The sequence below is a fragment of the Natator depressus genome, chromosome 11 (genome assembly GCF_965152275.1).
Source record: "Natator depressus isolate rNatDep1 chromosome 11, rNatDep2.hap1, whole genome shotgun sequence".
Taxonomy (NCBI): Eukaryota; Metazoa; Chordata; order Testudines; family Cheloniidae; genus Natator; species Natator depressus.
The window spans coordinates 50,484,236-50,507,701 of NC_134244.1; the positions used below are offsets into that span (position 1 = coordinate 50,484,236).

Here is a 23,466-nt window from a genome sequence, read left to right on the forward strand (position 1 = left end):
AACTCTCTTTGTGGAATGCATTAGAGTTTTTCCAAAATTTTAAAAGTTGTTATCTTTGTTCTTATTGTGTTCTTGTTGCTGTGGTATTTTTTTCTTAGATAGTCACTCAATAAGATTTGTGTTTTTTTCATAAAAATAATGATCACCTGGCAAAAAGTTTTATTTCATTAGAAAACCAGGCCTAAACAAAAATAAAGCAAAAAGCTAACACATAATGTAAATGCCCGGCTTTTTTTTCACTAGACAACCATACTTACAAGACAGAAACTGGGAGCATGTGAAAGGTACAGAATTGCATGCCAAATAGCCCTTTGCTACTCCAGTTTTGTTGGCCTTTTGATATAGAAATTGGTCATTTACTTCTTCTTCTTCTTCTAATGCTTTAACTTGCTTCCAATATTAGAATTTTTGCATGAAAGATTATCGGATGGTTTCAGTTATAGCCCTTCTAGTGTTTGAAATATAGTGATAGGTGAAACCAGAATTTCAATGACAGAGGCCCTTTTAGGTCAGTAACCTAACACATATTATTTTCTAAGGGCCTTTTGTAACTATTATATTGTTCTCAGTTGGCTGCTCAGTTTCCTTTCCAATATGTAAAATATGAGAGAGAATTCAGAAAGTTTGCTGATTACACTAAGCGGGGGGGAGACGTAGATATGCTGGAGGGTAGGGATAGGGTCCAGAGAGACCTAGACAAATTGGAGGACTGGGCCAAAAGAAATCTGATGCGGTTCAACAAGGACAAGTGCAGAGTCCTGCACTTAGGAAGGAAGAATCCCATGCACCACTACAGGCTGGGGACTGACTGGCTAAGCAGCAGTTCTGCAGACAAGGACCTGGGGATTACAGTGGACAAGAAGCTGGATATGAGTCAGCAGTGTGTCCTTGTTGCCAAGAAGGGCAACGGTATATTGGGCTGTATTAGTAGTAGCATTGCCAGCAGATCGAGGGAAGTGATTATTCCCCTTTATTCGGCACTGGTGAGGCCACACCTGGAGTATTGCGTCCAGTTTTGGTCCTCCCACTAGAGAAGGGATGTGGACAAATTGGAGAGAGTCCAACAGAGGGCAACGAAAATGATTCGGGGGCTGGAGCTCATGACTTTTGGGGGGAGGCTGAGGGAACTGGGGTTATTTAGTCTGCAGAAGAGGAGAGTGAGGGAGGATTTGATAGCAGCCTTCAACTACCTGAAGGGGGGTTCCAAAGAGGATGGATCTAGGCTGTTCTCAGTGATGGCAGATGACAGAACAAGGAGCAATGGTCTCAAGTTGCAGTGGGAGAGGTCTAGGAAGGATATTAGGAAACACTATTTCACTAAGAAGGTGGTGAAACACTGGAATGTGTTACTTAGGGAGGTGGTGGAATCTCCATCCTTAGAGGTTTTTAAGGCCCGGCTTGACAAAGCCCTGACTGGGATGATTTAATTAGTGTTGGTCCTGCTTTGAGCAGGGGATTGGACTAGATGACCTCCTGAGGTCTCTTCCAACCCTATGATTCTATATAGGGGAGAGCCAATATATCAATATGGTTTCTGAGAGTAACCATGAGCGAGAAATTCAGAGAAAGTTTCTCGGTAGGGATGTTCTTGAGTTTGTAGGGTTCTGGTCGGATTTCATTTCCGAACTTCATGCAGTTGTACTGCTCCTCTTTGGTCCCATATTTTTCACCATGCAGGAAGCATTAGGCAGCACCTGGGAAAGTTCTAACTCATACAGTATTTTGCAATATATTCTCCTCTCCTTTCTGTGTGTGAGAGGGTAGTTTGGCCCTTTAGTATTTCGAATTTGGTATTATCCTGTTTGCTAATTTGTCCAAAATATCCATAGAGCATTCTTATTATAATCATATTATAGGTTCCTACTTATCATAGTATTTTAGGCAGCTCAAAAAAAAGAGCTCTGATTTTCACCTGAATAAAATGACCAATTTTCCCCTCTGCTAGGCTTAGGAAGCTCCCTCGAGACATAGGTTCATTATTTGCTCTCCAGGCACTGAAGCTGTAGCTTTCTAGAACATAATAGTTTTTTTGAAGAATGTTGAGCCTCTTTGTCTCTTTCCATTGTGCGATTCAGGGCCTTAGGACAATTTAAACAGCTTAATGTACATAAGGTCAGATATTTTACATAAAGGCTTTCAAGCTGAAGAATTTGAGCTCTATAACCAATGAATTATCCATTTAGAATTGGTGTTTGTTATTACCCATTTGTATAGTAAGTTGGACGTTGTGGGCCAAATTTTCAAAACTGGCCACAGAAAAGTGGCTTCAACAGATGCACATGTGCCCAAATCCTGCAGTTATGTGGACAAAATGGGTAATTCTTCATGTAGGTAGACAGGCACTTAAACATTTGTGTTAGCACATAGAGGTTTTGTATGTGTGTAAAACTTTCATATAGGCAGTTATGTATTTGAATATCAGAGAGTTAAAAGTCTACAGTGACTTTTTTGGTGGAATGACAAGTTTGGACAATTGTTGGTTAACTTTCATACTAATGCATATTTCTTAATCTTCTGAATTGCTGGCTATCATGAAAAATCATTTCTTGTCTGCTGAATTAAATTTTGGAGATGTATTCACAATGTCATACCCTGATAAGAGTGATAAGGATTATTTCATATTTTGCTCATTCTCTTATGAAACTGCTGGAAAATTAGCAAGAATATTCAATATGATTAAACTTACACCATATTTCTGTCAAACACAAATGCTCTGCCAGGAAAAATGTTATATGTCTATCTGTAAATACATACACTGTCTCAGACATATAGTCTTGTTTTTTATTTAGGTCTTTTTTAATAGTCATCTCGACCATTTCCCCCCCTTTTGGATCCTCCATTCTCAAATTTTGTATCATTGTGGTGATCATTGGATGACTTTGAGTTCATTAACTTGGGAATATTTCCAACAGTTCTATAAGACTAAAGGTGATTTAATAACATCAGATAAATGTTGTTATTCTTTATACCAGAATAAAGTTTGGTGGATACTTTTCCCTTCAAATTTCACTAGTGAAAAAATGTCACTTCATTGTAGTAATATCCAGCAATTCAGAAAAAATTAGCAACATGCTAGAGTACCAAAAGGGAGAAAAATTAACTGAGGTCAACTTTTTACCTAAAGATTTCTCTTTTGAAACTTCAGGGTCAGTTTAAGCATAAGAATGTAGGTAAGCAGCTGTGATTGTAATTTTTACACTGACAAAAGTCTGTACCTTTCCCTGCCTGAATATCCTGTACATAATGCAGGCAGCAAGATTCCTGTCACCCATTGTGGAGGTCACAACAGTCAACTGAATGGAGCCACCACTTTAGTTAAGGTTTCACTTGTTCTCATACTGTAACCCCTTTTTGTCCTGTGTGAACTTTTGGCTTTGTAACAGAGCGGCAGCATCCCAACAGCTCCATCGTGGCCTGGCTGGCTCTGGAGCCCTCTGCCTCAGTTTCCGTCTTCTTCAGGGCTCCGTAATGGGAGACTGCTGAAGATATGGCTTGACCCTCCAGCCAAGTCACAAAAAAATATGATGCCTTCTGGGACTAACAAAAGACCAACCAAAAGTCCCAACAAAGAAAAAGCTTCTTCCACTCATCCTGAGCGTCTCTGCAGCCTAACCGTGGTCCTACGCCTCAGGCTAATTAATTATGGGACAGCTCAGGCTGGCCCCATCTCCCCTTTAAATGGGCCAGTGACCCTGTAGCAGGCTGAAATGTTTCATGTTTGATCTCTCTCCAGAAGTGATTTTTTTCCCCCTTGGAACACTCTCACAAATTCCCTCTAATAATTTGTGATTTAGGAAAGGGTGGTAAAATATACTTAGAGCTGGTCAAAACTTTTTGATTTTTTTTGGGGGGGGGAAGATGTATCGCAAATTGGAATAAAACATTGAATTTCAAAATTTTCCACAAAATGAATTGTTGGTCTGTGTTCCACACCTACACAGGGGAGCAAGGGGGTGTAAAACACTCTCTTACTTCTCTTTGCAGGCTGACTATACCACAAGTTGCAGTCCTGTGGTGAGAACAGCCACTACAGAACCTCTAACTCGCCCTCTTGCAAAGGTTGGTGGGGAGTGGGTAGTCAAGGATGAAGAATGGATAGGGCCTGGATTCCATCTGCTTCCTCTCTGACTTTGTTCACCTAATGTGCTAACCAGTGCAGTTAAATTGTAATGGAAACAGTAGTACTTTGCACCATGCGTTGGGCTGGCAAAAATTACTTCCCCCTCTGGAGCCTTGGAGGAACCAGGGACCACTCTCAGAGTCGCACTACCATCTCTGGCTTGCTCCTGGAGCAATATAGCCGCACGCTGCCCCTTTCAGGGCTTCTGGCTAAGCCATAACATAGTCATTATGGAGCAGCAGAACTAGTAAGATGCACAAACTGACTAGCTTAACAATTCTAATCCTTTTGTTAAAAAAAAGTTAATACATCATTAAACCTGCATAGTTAGTGTCACAAAAAGTGAAGAAATGCAAAAGCTGAGGATTCATGATCAGTGTTACGTATCTATTATTGCTGTTCTTTTTTTTTTCTGCTTAAATATGTAGGTCACTTTATTGTTATCTGTGTCCTAAAATGTATGGCATAAAACACACCGTATATGAGATAAGGTTGAGATAATGTCACTGTTCGAATCTAGCATTTACATTTCCTGACTTTTTGTAATTTTGTAACTATGCAAACTCAACATTGTCTTAATAACATTTTGTTATTTTAATAAGCAGCCATTGAAAGCCATTCATAAGGCCCTGAATCTCATGATGGAAGGACACTGAAAGGCTCTACGTTCTGCAAACTTCATTCTGTTCTAGGAAGATAAGACTTTAGTGTCTTGACAAAGAATGAATGCTTGTCTCCAAGAATCACTGGGGGAGGAGAGATACTGAGGGCGAAGGAAAAAAACTCCAGCAACACAACACTTAGTTTTTGTATCACGTATATTTCACTGGGACTTGTCTATGCATACCTAAGAGCAGAATTTGGTTCATAATTTTGATTGTGTGCTTAATCATAGAAACCTAGTAACTTTAAAAAATTGCTTTTATTAAATACTTAGGTCGTAGTCAGCATCTGTAATTCTCTGCTGCTACTGTCATTGAGACACACACTGTGGTTGGGTGATAGCAAAATGGATACATGTATGACCACTAATAACACTGTAATTACTGTATGCAAGTGAAAGTTATGACAATGGTAATCAAATCTCATGCTCCAGGATATAAACTCCTGGCCTTTAGGGGTGAAGAAAAATATATGTAATATACAGCATTGAGTAATTAACTGATGTGCAATGTGCAGGAGCTCACCTTTCTCTGCAATAAGTTACTAATGGAGGCAAGATACATCACTAGATGAACCAATAGAGTGTTCATTTTTGTGTGTCCTATTGTGAAGCTTGTCTTTACTGATATGAAGATAGATAACCAAATTCAAAAAAGAATGCGTACAGTGTGGAAGTGACTACCCTGATACCTGTTCCTTGTCATTCATACAGAGGTATTGATACAGTGGAGATTGCTTTTGTTCAGAAGACTAACATTATGAGATGTGCTGGGAGAGCAGAGTTAAGCGGAGTGAACTGTAGCATAAACAGCTAGGGAACTAAGATACTGGCATTAGAGCTAGGGAAGTATTGATCCCCAACCGAGGTAATAATGCAAAACTGTTTTGGTCATTAATTGAAAAAATTAGTCTAACTATCCCTCTCCTCCCTCGGTGTAGCTGGTACAGATGGTAGTGCTATGCAGTTTGGAGAGGTGGTCACCGCACTGGAAGTAGTAACCACTGACACCTTTAACAGTGCCCCCTCATGCAGATTTCACATGAAAGGTTGTCAAGGCCATCTTCTAACTTCCTGAGCAAGTAAAGACACTGTGTTTTAATAAATTTTATTGGCCCAAATCCTGTTGACTTCAAAGAGTGTTTTGCCGTGGTAAGGATTGCTGGATTTGTCCCATAGTTACTGCATAAGTGGTTTTGATGGTAAAGTTTCCCACAGTCAGTATGTCCCTAAAACACCTCTAATTGGTTCTTCCTGTTTCCATATACTGTGATATTTTGATCACGCGTTAGGCAATGCAGATCATGACAGAATCATTGTTCATTCTGGAGGGGGATACGTGTCGTCGTGAACTGAGCTAAAACGCACTTGAACAATCCTACTGTCCCTTACATTTTCAGAATGTTATCCATGCAACTCACATTGGGTCAGTCCTTTCATAGAATCATTGAATATCAGGGTTGGAAGGGAACTCAGGAAGTCATCTAGTCCAACTCCCTGCTCAAAGCAGGACCAATCCCCAACTAAATCATCCAAGCCAGGGCTTTGTCAAGCCTGATCTTAAAAACCTCTAAGGAAGGAGATTCCACCACTTCCCTAGGCAATCCATTCCAGTGTTTCACCACCTTCCTAGTAAAATAGTGTTTCCTAATATCCAACCTAAACCTCCCCCACTGCAACTTGAGACCATTGCTCCTTGTTCTGTCATCTGGTACCACAGAGAACAGTCTAGGTCCATCCTCTTTGGAACCCCCTTTCAGGTAGATGATAGCAGTTATCAAATCCTCCCTCATTCTTCTCTTCTGCCGACTAAATAATCCTAGTTCCCTCAGCCTCTCCTCATAAGTCATGTGCTTCAGCCCCCTAATCATTTTTGTTGCCCTCCACTGGACTCACTCTTTCCAATTTTTCCACATCCTTCTTGTAGTGTGGGGCCCAAAACTGGATACAGTACTCCAGATGAGGCCTCACCAGTGCCGAATAGAGGGGAATGATCTCATCCCTCAATCTGCTGGCAGTACTCCTACTTATACAGCCGAAAATGCCGTTACCCTACTTGGCAACAATTGACTCATATCCAGCTTCTCATCCACTGTAACCCCTAGGTCCTTTTCTGCAGAACTGCTGCCTAGCCACTCGGTCCTTAGTCTGTAGCAGTGCATGGGATTCTTCCATCCTAAGTGCAGGACTCTGCACTTGTCCTTGTTGAACCTCATCAGTTTTCTTTTGGCCCAATCCTCTAATTTGTCTAGGTCCTTCTGTATCCTATCCCTACCCTCCAGCGTATCTACCACTCCTCCCAGTTTAATGTCATCTGCAAACTTGCTGAGGGTGCAGTCCACACCATCCTCCAGATCATTAATTAAGATATTGAACAAAACCGGCCCCAGGACCGACCCATGGGGCACTCTGCTTGATACTGGCTACCAACTAGACATGGAGCCATTGATCACTACTCGTTGAGCCCAACGATCTAGCCAGCTTTCTAACCACCTTATAGTTCATTCATCCAGCCCATACTTCTTTAACTTGTTTACAACGCGGTGCAGTATAGAAGAGGGCATAAGGAGCCAATCCTGCCCAGCCACAGAGCATCTGTGTAATGGCAGGACATTAATTCAGTCTAGCTATCAATAAAACTCTAGGAGAAGGGCCTTGCTATTGCAAGTTTTTATGCAGCATTTTCAAGAAGGCTTAATCTGTTGGCTTGGGGTATTGCCAATCCCAAGTACATACCACTCAGTTGTCCTTTCCCTCTTTGCTGCCTTATAGCAGAGGAATATATGTGGGATCCACTGCACAGCCAGTATTTCCCTCTTCCCAGTCTTTGCGCTCTCCCAAAATATTCAATGTAGAATTTTACTTTTATGTTTTAATGGGTTTTGGCTGAAGTTCATCGTGGTCAGAAATATATGGGCTTCTATCTTACCCCATTATGCAAGTTCCTCTCTAATGTGTGTAACCAAATTCCTTTTTCATTTAAACAGAAGGCTGTTATGCCCAGTGTTGTGCCCGCATGTTGCTCTGAAGTCATTCATACTACCAGGGGTACTGAAAGCTATGAATTTATTAGTTCAAATTGCCTTTAGCCATTCAGTAAACTCAAGTCTAGTACACTACAGCATTTTTTAAAAATTTCTTTCAGTATATTATATGTGTATGTTTGCTAGCTTTATTTAGATTTCAAGTTCTTCTGTGCTGGGGCCTTACTGTTTTATATGTCTGTAAAGTATTAGCACACAGTTGGTGCTATTAAAGTGATACAATAATAATAATAATATCAGCTGTTTGTTTTTGTTGATTGCATTATAAAGTTCTGTTTTGTTTTTTATTTGAAAATGAATAATTAAGTACTAAATTAAGAAGCCCTGTTAAAATTAATTTTAAAAGGAAGGAATGAGGGAGGAGAACAAACTGCATTTTACTCTTGAAAGAATTCATATATTAAATTGAGTATTCCTGTTTTGTTTTCTCATAATGTTCAGTGTGGCTTTTTGATGCAATGTCTCTGCCATTTCCTGGATTTTATATATCTAAAATGGTCTTGTTTTCCTGTTGCCTTGAAATGAGATGAAATCACAGCAAAATTTTAAAAAGATGCTGCAAGACAGTGCCAGAAAGCAAATCAGAACTTAGCATGCAAGGGAAAAATAAGGGTTAGGACAGGGGTGGGCAAACTACGGCCCGGGGACCACATCTGGCCCTCCAGACATTTTAATTGGGCCTCGAGCTCCCGCTGGGGAGTGGGGTCCAGGGCTTGCCCCACTCTGCGCAGCTCCCAGAAGCAGTAGCATGTTCCCCCCCCCCAGACTCCTACACGTAGGGGCAGCCAAGGGGCTCCACACGCCGCCCCTGCAGCTCCCATTGGCTGGGAACTGTGGCCAATGGGAGCTGCAGGGGCAGCACCTGCAGACAGGATGCCCCCAACCGCTCAGCCCCACCCCAGATCCTGCACCCCCAGCTGGAGCCCTCACCCCCTCCTGTACCCCAACCCGCAATTTCATGACCATTCATGGCCCTCCATACAATTTCCATACCCAGATGTGGCCCTCAGGCCAAAAAGTTTGCCCACCCCTGGGTTAGGAGATATTTCTTATGACTTTTCAGTATATCTTCACCATTTATGTGAATTTTGCCTAAGCATGGCCTTGCTTAATGATGCAAACAGTGCTGTCAACCTGCAGCCACAAGCAGCCCCATGCTAATGGGATTCCAGTGCTAGTGTAAGGTTTACAGCTAATGCTCCAGTGTCCCTCTTGTGTGTTCACAAGCTGCTACTTGCTAACTAAGGGCATGTCTACACTGCCTCCCAGTTTGGACTATGGGGGTGTGAATAGGAGTATTACACCAAAGTGCTGCGCTGTCACTCCCCTGTGTGGACACTGCGAGCACAAACTAAAAGGTTCCTACCTCATGTAAATATAGTCCTATTTGAAGAGAACTATGGTAATGCGAACTAGGAACCTTTTAGTGTCCTGCAGTGTCCACATGGGTGAGTTAAAGCACAGCTCTTTGGTGCTCACTGCTATTGTCATACTGATAGTCCAAACTGAGGGGTAATGCAGAAGTGACCTTAGAGTTCTGTAGTGAATAGTATGAGTCCTTCAAGGAATCAAGATATCTCCCACTTTAACAAGACCCTGGCCAGGTACATCAGTTTTCCCCCTTCCTTCTTTTTAACAGCAAAGCTCCATCCCCTTATCTTCCTTGCACAAACACACAGGTCGTGATGGACACATTACCCATAGTATTCCTTCCTTACAACAACCCCTGTAAGTCTCTTGGCATCACATTCTGGAGCTGTTGGATAGGGAGATGACCTCACACTGAAATCTGTAATGATATCCTTGCCCATTGAAGTCAATGGGAGTTTGCCATTGATTTTATGGGGACCAGAATTGAACTGGTCCTGTTGGGGGAAAAAGTTGATTTTTCAAAGTGAAGCTAAATGAATAACCCAAGCATGATGAAGCTATTTGGATGTAAAATTAGGCTGCAATTATTATTTCTTCTGGCATTGCCAAACAAATTTGGGGGGGTCTGCAGGTGCCTTACTGGCATTTCATGTGAGGTATTTTTACCAACAAAGACTTACCTTATGTACGTATTCAGAGTAGCAGCCGTGTTAGTCTGTATTTGCAAAAAGAAAAGGAGTACTTGTGGCACCTTAGAGACGAACAAATTTATTTGAGCATAAGCTTTCGTGAGCTACAGCTCACTTCATCGGATGCATCCGATGAAGTGGGCTGTAGCTCATGAAAGCTTATGCTCAAATAAATTTGTTAGTCTCGATGAAGTGAGCTGTAGCTCACGAAAGCTTATGCTCAAATAAATTTGTTAGTTTCTAAGGTGCCACAAGTACTCCTGTTCTTCCTATATACGTAGACATCTGATGGTATCCCACTGAAGTCAGTGGAAATTTTACAGTCATAAGAAATGCAGAACCATTAAAACATTTTCATTAATATTTTAAATTCACATTTCAAGGTAGGTTGTCCTGTGTAATTGTGCACTGCTTTGGAACTGCACTCATTTAAAGAACAGGGAGAAGTCCAGTTTTCGGCATGTCTTGTCTGTACTGTAATCGTGGAGTGTGATTACAGCTCATTATGACATATCTGAGCTAGTTTTAATCTATTTAGCTACAAGTCCAGAGCAGTGAAGCTCTGGCATTGTGAGCTTTGGTGTGGGTTAGCTCCATGAGTAATTACTCCTGGTGGGTTTGTCTAGCCTGTGTTGGAGCATGAACTGCCACAGCTTCACTGCTCCGGTACCTGAGCTAGCTAGATTAAAGCTGTATCAGACTGAGCTGTAATTACACCAAGTGGTTACAATATAGACACACTCATCTGACCTCTCTCTCTTAATCTGGACCTTCCTGCTACCTGGCAAACCCACTTTTCCCTCATCTCCCTCTAAATAGTGTACTGATTTTTAAAAGTATGATTCTTTAAAAATATATATAATATATAAAACCAAATTAATCTTGGTTATGACGCTTTATCCTTTATTTTTTGTCTTCCAACTGTATTGATTATTAATTTTAAAAAATTTCATTACATCCTGGTGATCCCAGAACAACACATCACATCAGGGCCATTGACAGCTGATTTAATGTAGAGCAGTCTTCAGCTCAGAAATTATGCTGAGAGATTAGCCCAGCACACAGCAAACCCAGGATCAGGGGAGCAGAAAGGTCACTGTTGCATACACTTCCTCTCTCCCCGCCTTACCCCCCTGATATGCTGTGTGCTCCTCAACCATAGCCAAAAGCGCATTTATAGCTACTGTACAATATCAAATATTAAATTATACCACTTTAAGGAACAAGTAGCTAAATCTTGTTCTTTCATGCAAGAGCTTCACTTTCAAAGAATACTGCTTTGTATGCTACAGAACAGATTCAGTTTTTTTTATACACACACCTTCCATTGAGTTGTGATTTTGCTATGAAAGTGACTGTGTAAAAATAGGTTTCAGAGTAGCAGCCGGGTTAGTCTGTATTAGCAAAAAGAAAAGGAGTACTAGTAGCACCTTAGAGACTAACCAATTTATTTGAGCATAAGCTTTCGTGAGCTACAGCTCACTTCATTGGATGCATTATGTTTATGCTCAAATAAATTGGTTAGTCTCTAAGGTGCCAGTAGTACTCCTTTTCTTTTTGTGTAAAGATATATATCTTACAAATCAGATCTGCTCCTTATGCACATTCAGAGGTGTAGCTCTTTGTTTAGTTAAAAAAATAAGTTTTACTGCTTTTACTCCGGTTAAGACTGCAAGAGCAAGCACAACTCAGAGAGAATGAGCTGGATTTTATTCATCCTTGTGTGTTATCAACAGAAAAAGTTAATTATTTAGTTATATCTGTGAAAACTCACTGAAGGCAAAGGGAATTGCATGTGCTTATCCAAGGGCAGAATTTTGCCTTATGCTACTCTTGTGGTGGTTCATTCAATGGGGTTCCAGATTCTGCAACCATAACTCATGCTAACTGAAATGAGAATAGTAATATGTATAAGTAAGTGCTACTCACTGAGAGTAAAGTAATTCATCACAAATTTTTAAAAATCAGGAATGCCGTGTAGTTGTTTGAAAAAAATGGCCCCAAGCCAAACATTTAATTTCTCCTCTACATCATGTTTTAAGTGGATTTCTAAAATTCTGGTGTTCAGAATTATTCTTCTGAAACTTTAGCAGATTAGTTTTACATAAAATAGGCATTTTAAAGTAGTCATTACAAAGAAAAGGAAAGGCAAATGTGTTTCACTGAGCAGTTAACACATGCTGTCAAAGCATAATAAAATTCACAGCAGGAAAAGTAAGACAATAGTGTACATTTCTTAGATGGATCATTAAAGGAAAATATGCAATTTTATTTAGGCCATCCAGTGAAAGATTAAAGTTTTAAAACTCTGTACCTAATTGTTAACATGGTTTAAGACATCATTTTTTTTACAGGAACCTGCCCTGTAGAAATATTGGAGATAACAGTTTTGTTTTTGATTTATTGTTTTTATTGATTTTTGAAGAAATGAATACAATAGAGAAATCTAAGAAAAACAGTCTTCTAGATATACAACATAATACATCAGAATAAAGGTAATATGCAGTCAATGTTTGGAACATCTGCATGGTGAAGAAAATATCAGAAAGACAAGGGCAAACCACCTTGGATTGAAATACCACTTTTATAGGGAGGAGGAGGAAATCCAGAGATCAGGGCTCCAGATCTGATTTTAAGTTCAGTGAAAGGTAATTAAAATGGAAAATCTCATAAATGCCCAGGATGAAAAGTTAAGTTATTATATACCATTAAAAAGTCACAAAGCCTTTCTGGATAGTCAAATTTGTTTCTTATCTAGATTGATATTGCTTATCTGGTCTTATCTTGTCTCCTGAAATAATGGAGTTACGGGACGAATTTGACATTCATTTTCCAGCAAGAATTTTACCTAGCGGTCAGTGTTAAGCATAGTTTGTCATCACTATTCTAATACTATTCCCATAATATTTTGACATATTATAATTAGTTAGAAGCAGCTGAAGCCTTGTACAGCCAAGGTATGTGATTTTAAATTGACATGCGGGGATCTGCATTCATGCTTGTAAAAGGAAGCTCTTTCACATGACTGTGTATCTGCTGTACCTCCAGTACCAAACATTTTCTGTTTGGTTAGAGATAAGGTACAGCAATTCTACAAAGTGGTAGTACTTTGGAGAGGAAGGATGCTCCAGTGTAGAGTACTAGCCTGGGACTGGGGAAACCTGGATTCAAGTGCCTGATCTGCCACAGACTTTCTGTGTGATTATGGACAAGTTTGTTAGGGCCAGAGTTTTAAAGGTATTTAGGTGCCTAATGATGTAAATAGGTATCTTTTGGCATCAGAGAGTCAGGCACCTTGGCACTTTTGAAAATCCAAGTAGGTGCCCATCTGCATCTTTAGACACTAAGTACCTTTACAAATCTGGCCATTAGCCTCTCTGTGCCTCATTTCTCGATCTGTAAAATTGGGAAAATAGTACTGCTTTACTTCACAGGGATAAATTTACTAAAGTCTGTGAGGTGCTGAGATACTGTGGTAATGTGGCCCTTTATTATTATCTGCGATAGAAATATACTTATCTGAATAAAATCAGGATGACTGATGCATTTAAAGTTACAATAAGAATCAATAAGACATTTAATCTAGTGCAATTTTTTTTGTTTTGCTTTTTTGCAGACAAAACATGGATGCACACTCCTGAGGCTTTATCCAAGCATTATATTCCCTACAATGCAAAGGTAAGAAAATGTCAATTAATTTCCTCTTTGTTTAAATTTTTAAAAATAAAATGAAAGGAAATTTTGAAATAAAAAGTCATTTTGAATAGAAAAATTGAAACATTTAATTTTGAAAATGTCAAAATGCTTCAAATTTTTGGATTTTCTTTTACTGAAACAATTCAGTGAAATCAACCCGAATTTGTGAAATGTTTCAATGTTCCCAAATCTGCTTTTTAGTTTTATTTGTTTGCTGGAAAAACTTTCAGGCAAAAAATTTCACCCAGTTCTGTTTGGTGGATTCACTGCTGCATGGATTCTCTTCCTCTCCTCACATGGAGTGCTGCCAATGTATCAAGCTACTTCAGCTCATCAGAGAGGTTCCTCAGCCAGCTCGTGGTCTTAGCGATGAGGATTCCTTCCTCATCCCCTATACATCTGACCAGCACCTGTTGTTCTGATTGTGTGCTGGGCCTCTGATTTGTCCTGTAGAGGCAGGTGATGAGAGACTGTTACAAAGATTTCAAATTTTGAAGGTTGTCACATCAGACTGATAACAAGATTTTTTGCTATAAGCTGGGGACTTATCAGTTGAAAGCAACAGAAGAGGACAAAGACCTGGGTGTACTGGTTGATCACAGGATGACTATGAACCATCGATGTAATATGGCCATGAAAAAGGCAAATGCAGTCCTATGATGCATCAGGCAAGGTATTTCCAGTAGAGACAGGAAGTGTTAATACCATTACACACGGCACTGGTGCAGAGAATGGCTACTAGGATGATCCAAGGAATGGAAAACCTATCTTTTGAGAGGAAACTCAAAGAGGCTGGCTTGTTTAGTCTAAACCAGGGGTTCTCAAACTTCATCGCACCGTGACCCCCTTCTGACAACAAAGTTACTGCATGACCCCCAGAAGGGGAGCAGAGACCAGGCCCCACTGCCTTGGGTGGGAAGAGAAGGGGCCACAGCCCGAGCTCCACTGCCGGAAGTGGACCTCAGGCTTCAGCTTCAGCCTGGGTCCCAGCAAGTCTAATGCTGGCCCTGGCGACCCCATTAAAATGGGGTCACGACCCACATTGGGGTCCCAACTCACAGTTTGAGAACCGCTGGTCTAAACAAAAGAAAACTGAGGGGAGATATAAGTGCTCTCTATAAATACATCAGAGGGATAAAGGAGGAGGAGTTATTTAAGTTAAGCACCAATGTGGACACAAGAACAAATGGATATAAACTGGCCATCAATAAGTTTAGGCTCGAATTAGGCGAAGGTTTCTAACCATCAGAGGAGTGAAGTTCTGGAACAGCCTTCCAAGGGGAGCAGTGGGGACATAAAACCTAACTGGCTTCAAAACTGAGCTTGATATGTTTATGGAGAGGATCGTATGATTGGACTGCCTACAATGGCATGTGGCCCATCAGCTACTGCCAGTAGCAAAAATCCCAATGGCTAGAGATGGGACACTAGATAGGAAGGGCTCTGAGTTACTACAGATAATTCTTTCCCAAGTATCTGCTTGGTGCGTCTTGCCTACCTGCTCAGGGTCTAACTGATTGCCATATTTGAGGTTGGGAAGGAATTTTTCCCTGGGTCAGATTGGCAGAGACTCTGGGGTTTCTTCACCTTCCTCTGCAGCATGGGGCACGGGTCACTTGCAGGTTTAAACCAGTGTAAATGGTGAATTCTCTGTAACTTGCATCTTTAAACCATGATCTGAGGACTTCAGTAACTCAGCCACAGGTTAGGGGTCCATTACAGAAGTGGGTGGGTGAGGTTCTGTAGCCTACAATTTGCAGGAGGTCAGACTAGAAGATCACAATGGTCCCCTCTGACCTTAAAGTCTAGGAGTCTGAGTCTTCCTGTCATAGATATTTGGTGGAATCATTGTTTCATCCATGTGTCAAGAGCAAAACCGTAACTGGACTTTGATCTCATAAAATAAATGTCCATAACCAAGTTACCTCCTCCATCTTCATTTTTCTTCTCTAGTTCTGATTTCTTTCTTGAATCTGTATAGAGGCAGAGGAATCTCATAGATAGGAGTTGATACAGGTATTTTGGAAAGTATTTCAAAATGCAGAAGGAAACAAAGAAACAGTGGATGACACAGTAATACCCATAAAAACAACAGTCCAGCATCAACAATTGTTAATGGAAATAATATTCAGTGGAAGACTATCTTCAGGCTTATTGTAAAGGTCAGTCATTCCAAGCAGATATCTATTTGGCTGAATGCATTCTCTAGTATATCTACCATTTAGTATGTGTTCACAACATCTAAGTTGTATTGGGTCTCTCTGTTACTTACCTTGAGCATTGGCAGATTGTGCAGCATACTCACCAGGATATCTTTGTAACTTCTCCAGTGCTGAAAGCATGCAACTGGTTTCCATCAATGCAGCACATTGGTATAAAATGTTTGGCTGATATATCATAAATGAGGCTGCGAGTTTGTCACGGAGGTCATGGAATCTGTGACCTCCGTGACTTCTGTATCGGCTGGTGCTGGCTCAGCCCCTGGGCCAGCAGCAGCAGTTTGAGTGTGTAGGAGGGGGCTAGCGGTAGGGGATTGGGTGGTGCGGGGGGGAGGGGCACTTACCTGGGGTGGGAGGCTCCCCGGCTCCCACTGGCGTGCCCCCTCTGCAGCTCCTAGGTGGTGGAGGGGCCGGGGGGGGGGGGTCTCCATGCCCACAAGCCCTGCCCCCGCAGCTCCCACTGGCTGAAGCTCCCGGCCAATAGGAGCTGCGGCAGCAGGTGCTTGTGGTAGGAGCTGCAGTGCCCCTGCCCTGGCCCCTGCCTCTGCCACCTAGGTGCTGCAGGGACGTGGAACCAGGTCAGAAGCCACTGACAGCCCCACCACCCGCCCCTCCAGCACAGACTGCGGGCCGCGTGCTGTGTCACGGCCCAAATCCTCCCACCAGCACCAGCGGGGGTCCCGGGCTGCGCACTGCACCATGGATCACCACCCCCCAGCACAGTAGGGTCCCGGACCACCTCCCCCAGCACCGGTGATGCCCCTGGACCTCCCTCCCCAGCGCACCCATGGCCCCCTGCCCAAGTTTTAGTCACAGCGGGTATTTTTAGTAAAAGTCATGGACAGGTCACTGGCCCGTGAATTTTTGTTTATGGCCCGTGACCTGGCTATGACTTTTTTACTAAAAATACCCGTGACTAAAACAGCCTTAATCATAAACAAGCCTCTGCACATGCTTTGCTGGAAGCACCACAGCAATAATCACAAGCTCATTAAATAGAATCTTGCAAAATTTCGCTTTAGTCTTGCAAAGACCAGTTGTTTCTCAGCAGTCAGCATTGTAACCATAAATTGGTATATCCCAAGTAAAAAGAAAAGGAGTACTTGTGGCACCTTAGAGACTAACACATTTATTTGAGCATAAGCTTTCGTGAGCTACAGCTCACTTCATCGGATGCATTCTAAGGTGCCACAAGTCCTCCTTTTCTTTTTGCGAATACAGACTAACACAGCTGCTACTCTGAAATATATCACAAGTGAAATTCTTGAAGGGCTGTGTGTGACCAACTGTGATATAAATTCATTGCTATCAATTCAGGTGCCAGTCATGCTATTATCTTGTATTTTGAAAACAATATTGTAAGATTTAGGGACCAAAAAGTCTATAAAAATGGAACACCACTTGTAACGGATCAGTCAGCGAGAGTGCCTGAGTTTGAAACTACTATATTGATTCCTCTATTTATAAGCCTATATTTCAAAATAATAGCCCCAGAATTAAATTAATTACATTAAGTATAAATGTATGATGCTATAGTGTAGCAGTAGTATGATTTCTAATGGTAAAGAATTATTATTTTACTCAGGATGAGCTTTTTATATGGATTACAAAAACAGGCTGTTATTCATTTACAATATGAATATAAAACCCAATATCCAGCTCTAATATTTGAAACACCTGGCTCCCCACCAGTGGCAATAATTTTCCTGGCTGCAACAGAAAGACTGAGATCCAGATCCTCAGCTAGTGTAAATTGGCATAGATCCACTGAGGCCAATGAGCTGTGCCAGTTTACACCAGTTAAGGATCTGTCTTTTCAATCCCAACTTTAAAGTGTCGTTTTCATTACATTTTCTTGGCTTCCAATATTTTTCTTAGCTTTTAAGATTAAGGACATACATACATAAGTCCATCATTACTTTTTGTAGCACTCCAATTTTGTAACTCTATAATACTAAAAAGTGTATCCAACCAATTGAATATATTGTGGGAAATAATGGAACAAGCTTACGAAGCATTTATGAAGTTCCCGAGACTGGGCTCAATAGTTTTTAGAAAGTGCTTACTGGCCACATAAATAGTACCCCATTGAGAATTCTACAGTATTGCGTATCCTATCTCCTCCTGCATTTGAACACTGACAAAGAACGATACCGTGACACTATTTCTCATGGGAATGATTGGATAAGGTAATTAGTTTCGTGAAAAGAAATAAAGATGAACTGCTTAAAAAGTCAAACAGAATAAAGCTTTATTATGGAAAATAATACCATAGAATCACATCCAAGTACATAACTCAGTTTAAATCAGCTAAACTAAACTAAATTCTCCAGAATAAAAAAAAGGAGTATACTAAGAATTTTTCCTGATTTTTTTTTTTTCAAAAAGTTAATGTTTTTTTTTCTGAGATGATGGAGAAGAAAATAAATTGGTAATACATAACCAGAAATACTTTTTTTTTTTTTTAAAGGCAGTGTACGTGCAATACATTACTATAGGTCTTTTTATATAAAAAGGCCAAGCAAAAGCAAATTCAGTGCAAGCTGAAAGGCCTAGCACCTTGCAGAATGGAGCTTTTATGTACAAATTGTAGAAGATTCATTGATAGTTTCTTTTTCATTTTTTTGTTGCTTTGGAAAGTCCTTTTCATAGATTTTAATAAAGAATTGGCAATGTATTATACTTTAGAGCACAGCATAGGCAACTTTAGTTGGGGTCCATGGCTGCAATTGCATCCACAGAAATCAGGCCAGGTCAGAACAAACCCAAGTGGTGGTATGATCTGGCACACGAGGTCGCAGTGCTATTCAGGTTTTGTTCCTGCCATTGATGGTGTGGGAAGTGACTAGCCTTCCCCAGACAGGCCCAGATCCAGTTGTTGCTGCCACTAGCATAATTGCATCAGGCCCAAAGTGACCCACAGGTCTGAAGTTCAGCAAGACGTGGGACGGGGAACAGCCCCCCAGCAGCACTGCCCTGCCTTTATTCCCCACAGATTGGGCAGCAACTCCACAGCGCTGGGCCCTCTCTGATCCTCTCCTCTCCTCTGCCCCTACCCCCGCCATCCTGTCTCCATCCCAAGTGGGATGGGAGCAACACCACAAGCCTGGGCACTCACTGACCCTCCCTGGTCCTTCATTCACACACCTATTGAATCGAATGGCTACACCCACTCCTGCAGCACAGCAAGTCCTAGACTCCCCCCCCCACACACACACACGCTGCTGATGTGTTATTTATTAAAGAGACTACCTCCAAAGGCAGCGTTCTATGATTTCATTTGTTCCCACTAGGGATGAAATCCTGGCACTATAGAGCCAAAGGGCGTTTTGCATTGTTCTCAATTTAAAATTCAGAGAAGTGCTTTTTGTTTTGGTTTTTATAAACCTAAACATTTGAGATTCCAGCCAGGAAAGATAAGAATGACTCCAGATGTTATTTCAAAAGAAGGGCTTTGTGCTAGTTTCCACCACTGTCCTATCCTACTCCCACTGAAGTCAATGACAGAAAGCTTGCAATGACTTCAGTGGAATCAGGACTCAGGGTGTTTTCAAGATGTAACTGTGCTGGAAGCTTAAATGGGTGATAAAAAGCATTTTTGAGCTAAAGGGAGGCAAGCTTTATAAAAAATTAAATATTTCTCATTGATGTAATTCTCATAGTGCCTTGTAATTAAAAAACAGATTGATGAATTGTCTTCAAACTTTTGAGAAAAATTCTCCTTTGCCTTAAAGGTAATTCTGGGCGTTTTCAGGTTCAACACATTTTCCAAGACAAAATGATTAGGGTGATTAAAATAGAGTTTTATAACAGACTCTGGCTGCACCTTTAGTTATGGAAAGATTGCTCTCTCTCCATAATCTTCCCCTACTGAACTAAGGTATGTGTTCTGCCAATAGCAAGTTATTTCTTCCCAAAGCAGCAATAACTCGACAGTGTCACTTCGGTAGTACATTATATTGTTTTTCCATATTTCATATGTAATCATTTGGCTATTAGCTGACTTCTTTCATATTTCCATAGGGGGCATGCACACACGTTTGTGCTTTTTATTGGATCTGCCACATGGGTCCAATATTAGTGCTGGTGGCTGGCATCATGGTAAGAAGATGGTTTTGGGATTACACTGCGGCTGGAGGCTATTATTGTCATACTTTACTATACATGCCACACTAAACTCACGGGAATGTACTGCCCAAAGACTGATAATGCCTTGGTGATGTATGAGGCAACCATGTTTTCAAATCAGTTTCAGGCTTATTTTCTTTCCACCACTTAAAACTTCAAGTTTGAGCTATGGATGAATTTGTTGATTCTCACCCAAGTTCATACTTGTCATTTAAAATAATAATAATAACCTTCCAGAAAAAGTTGTTGTGACCCATCTGTGCTACCCTACCTTTGACAATCAATCATTTGAAAACATTCCAGACAGTACACATATCCCTACACAACATGCCATCAGGGATATTTCATCCCCATTACTAAATGTGCAGTTTGGAATTAGAAATCTGTAATACAAGCTAGATATGTAACAAGAACCAAATGCATTACAATTACATATCTAGCAACAAAATATTGCCTGAGAAAGTTATGTGGTATCAATCCTGGCCATAACACACAAACTTTATTCATTGCAGTCTAAACTGATTCATTTTTATCTGATAACACTTCCTCCATCATATGTTAGTCCTGGACTAAGCTCAAAAGTTTTGCCAGAAGAGCTATGTTGGTTAGGAGGGTGAAAAAAATCACACCCCTAACCAATATAGCAATGCTGGGAAAAGTCCTGGTATAGACACAGTTATAAATTGGCAAAAAAGTGCTTTTTCTGGTGTAGTTTATTTCACTCAGAACACTGGAAGAAACTATACCTGCAAATACTCTTGCCCAAATAAGCTGCCATCTCCATTAGGAGGATTTCCTAGTATAGCTGTGCCTAGGTAGCTATACTGGCAAACCCTTTCGAGTGTCGACAAGGCCTTATTCTCTTATAGCCTTGTGCCTTATAGGTCTGTCAGATTCTGAACGCCCTTGGTTTATTTCCTTTTTTCCGTCGTGATTTTCCTTTTAAGCTGATACATTTATCTCAGTTCCTCTTTCTGTTAATGACGCTTTCCTCTGGAATTCCTATTTGTGCCTATTATAAATTAAGGTGCCATTGGATGAGGGTAGCCCCATGATGACTGATATTAGCATGAGGAATAATTCTAAAATTGTAATAAATATATCACAAACAAAGGAGGCAAATGACAGAGTCTGGAATGACTATGGTCTTGGGCAGGTAAAAATAAATGAGACTATGCAAAGGGAAGTTGTATACCATTTTCAAGAAAACTAGATGTAAAGAATGCCGGAAATGACAAGACACAGTAAAATAAAATAATAAAGATTAGAAGGTAAATGTTAGGTATAGTGAGACATTCTGAAGAGAGCTCCAAAATATCAGAAGTAAGAAACTAATGAAAGAGAAAGGGAGAACATAACAGGACATATAATGAGACACAGGAAAAGAAGATAATCATATTAAAATAATTATATTAACATTGTTTCAAATAATTTTCATTAAATAATACCAAAATATTCTAGATATCTTCATATTAATGTAGCAAATGTTTAAACACACAAGAAACTCAGTATTGAAAGAAAAATTAAATAATAGGGCAGAAAATTAAAATTAGTGCAAGAAAATGTAGATCCATAGTTATTAATTATTGTATTATATTAGGATCCCTAGCTTTGGGTTCCATTGTGCCAGATAGAACAAACACATAGTAAGAGACATTTCCTTCCCCCAGAGAATCTTGAACTTTAGATCTCCAAAGAGAACTGCATGGAAAAACCCTCTGACTTCAGAGGGGCCGGGGGAGTCTGCCTGTGCAGTTGTGTTTTGAGGGATCAAACATTTGAATAACAAGAAAACAGAGGGTGGGAGAAAGGAGGGGAACTGAAGTACAGAGGGATTAAGGAGCCAGATTTTCAAAGGAACTCACCTGTCACGGAGGCAGCTAAGTGGGCCAGATTTTCCAAAGTTCTCAGATCCCAACACTTCCCATTTCTCTCATTGTTCTCAGTGGAAGTTGGTGGATGCTGAGCACTTCTGAAAATCTGGCCACTTATTAGGTCCTTACATGGGAGCTTTAGGATACCATGCTCTTTTGAAAAGCTGGTCCTCAATGACTTGCCCAACGTTACTCAGGAAAGGTGCAGCAGAGCCAAGAATTGAACCCAGATCTCCTGAGTGTCAGTCCATTCTTTTAACCACAAAACTGAGGGATAGCTCAGTGGTTTGAGCATTGGCCTGCTAAACCCAGGGTTGTGATTTCAATCCTTGAGGGGGGCCATTTAGGGATCTGGGGCAAAAATTGGGGATTGGTCCTGCTTTGAGCAGGAGGTTGGACTAGATGACCTCCTGAGGTCCCTTCCAACCCTGATATTCTGGTAATATTCTGACCCTCTCTGCTGGTAAACTGTCCTGTCAATAATTAAGAGATTATGGTGCAGTAATATAAATAATATGCACAGAATATAGCACCTATGAATGGAGGCTTCCAAATTCAAAAACACATGCACACTGTGCGTGCCAGTCAAGTATACACACAAATGTACAATGCATGTGCACAAGTCAGGGTAGCTTGCATACCTTAATAGGTATGTGGCTACTGGCTAGTGTATGTGTGCAAATGTTTGCCTTATATGTGCATTCGTTTCAGCTCACCCACAATCTCTGGATAATTTGGACCATATTTCATATATGCCGCTATGGAGATTAAACTTCAAAGATTTTGTATTCCTACTTCCTTTTTAAGATATCTGCAGGCTAAGTTTATAATATCAATGCCCACATCAGAGTACTACTGTTGTACTAGTTACAGGCATCCAGGGAAATATGTGCAAAAGATTTGGTAAAGATATACTTTCATAAGATAATTCATATATGATAAATAATTGAAATAAAGAGAAAACATTTAGCTACTTCTAATTTCTGAAACCCAAACTTTGAGCAAATACTCCTATAACTGGAACTTGATCTGTAACTAAGCTAATGTGCCATCAACTAAATGTAGTTTTAATAAATAGGTGGCCAATGTGCCATCAAGGCATAGCCACAACTCTGACTTTGAACAGTATTCAGTTAGTTTGTTCTAAAGTTTGTTCAGTGCTGGTTTGAATGAAATGTTATGGCATACAATTTGCTCATTTATCCAAATGTGCATTCCTGTCCCTTGCTTAAAAAAAAAAGATAAAATAAAAGTGACATTGGTCAAATATCTTTGCCTGATTCTGATCTCAGTTACATTAGTGAATTATTGCCTTATTGGAATTAAGCTTTATATATAGTTTTAATTCCAATAAGGCAATATATATATAGGTGTAAGTGACAATCAGAATATTGGCTACATGAACTGTAACTAATACACACTAGAAATAACAATTAAAAGGCAAATTCAGATATTCAATCCACCCAACAAATGTCTCATTTGCTACGTATATCTCTTTCATATTCTGCACTTGGTCCCTTCACAATACCAATGAATAGGATTTTTCTGTAGGGATCAGGTACAGAATATAAAACAGAGATCTGAAATGCAAATAAAAGATATAAGCTATATATTCCAGAGGAGGACTTGACCTTACCAATTTTTCTCTTTAGATAGATAGAAAC

General features: G+C 40.4%; 1 protein-coding gene across 8 annotated transcripts in view; it reads left to right on the plus strand.

Moving 5' to 3' along the window:
• The window catches only part of GULP1 (GULP PTB domain containing engulfment adaptor 1), a 277,029-nt gene that overhangs the window by 150,152 nt on the left and 103,411 nt on the right, over positions 1-23,466 (plus strand). For all 8 annotated transcript variants that reach the window (XM_074967752.1, XM_074967757.1, XM_074967751.1 and 5 more), the window contains one exon: positions 13,502-13,563. In XM_074967752.1, coding sequence (XP_074823853.1) covers positions 13,502-13,563 — 62 coding nt within the window. The remainder of the gene's footprint in view (positions 1-13,501; positions 13,564-23,466) is intronic.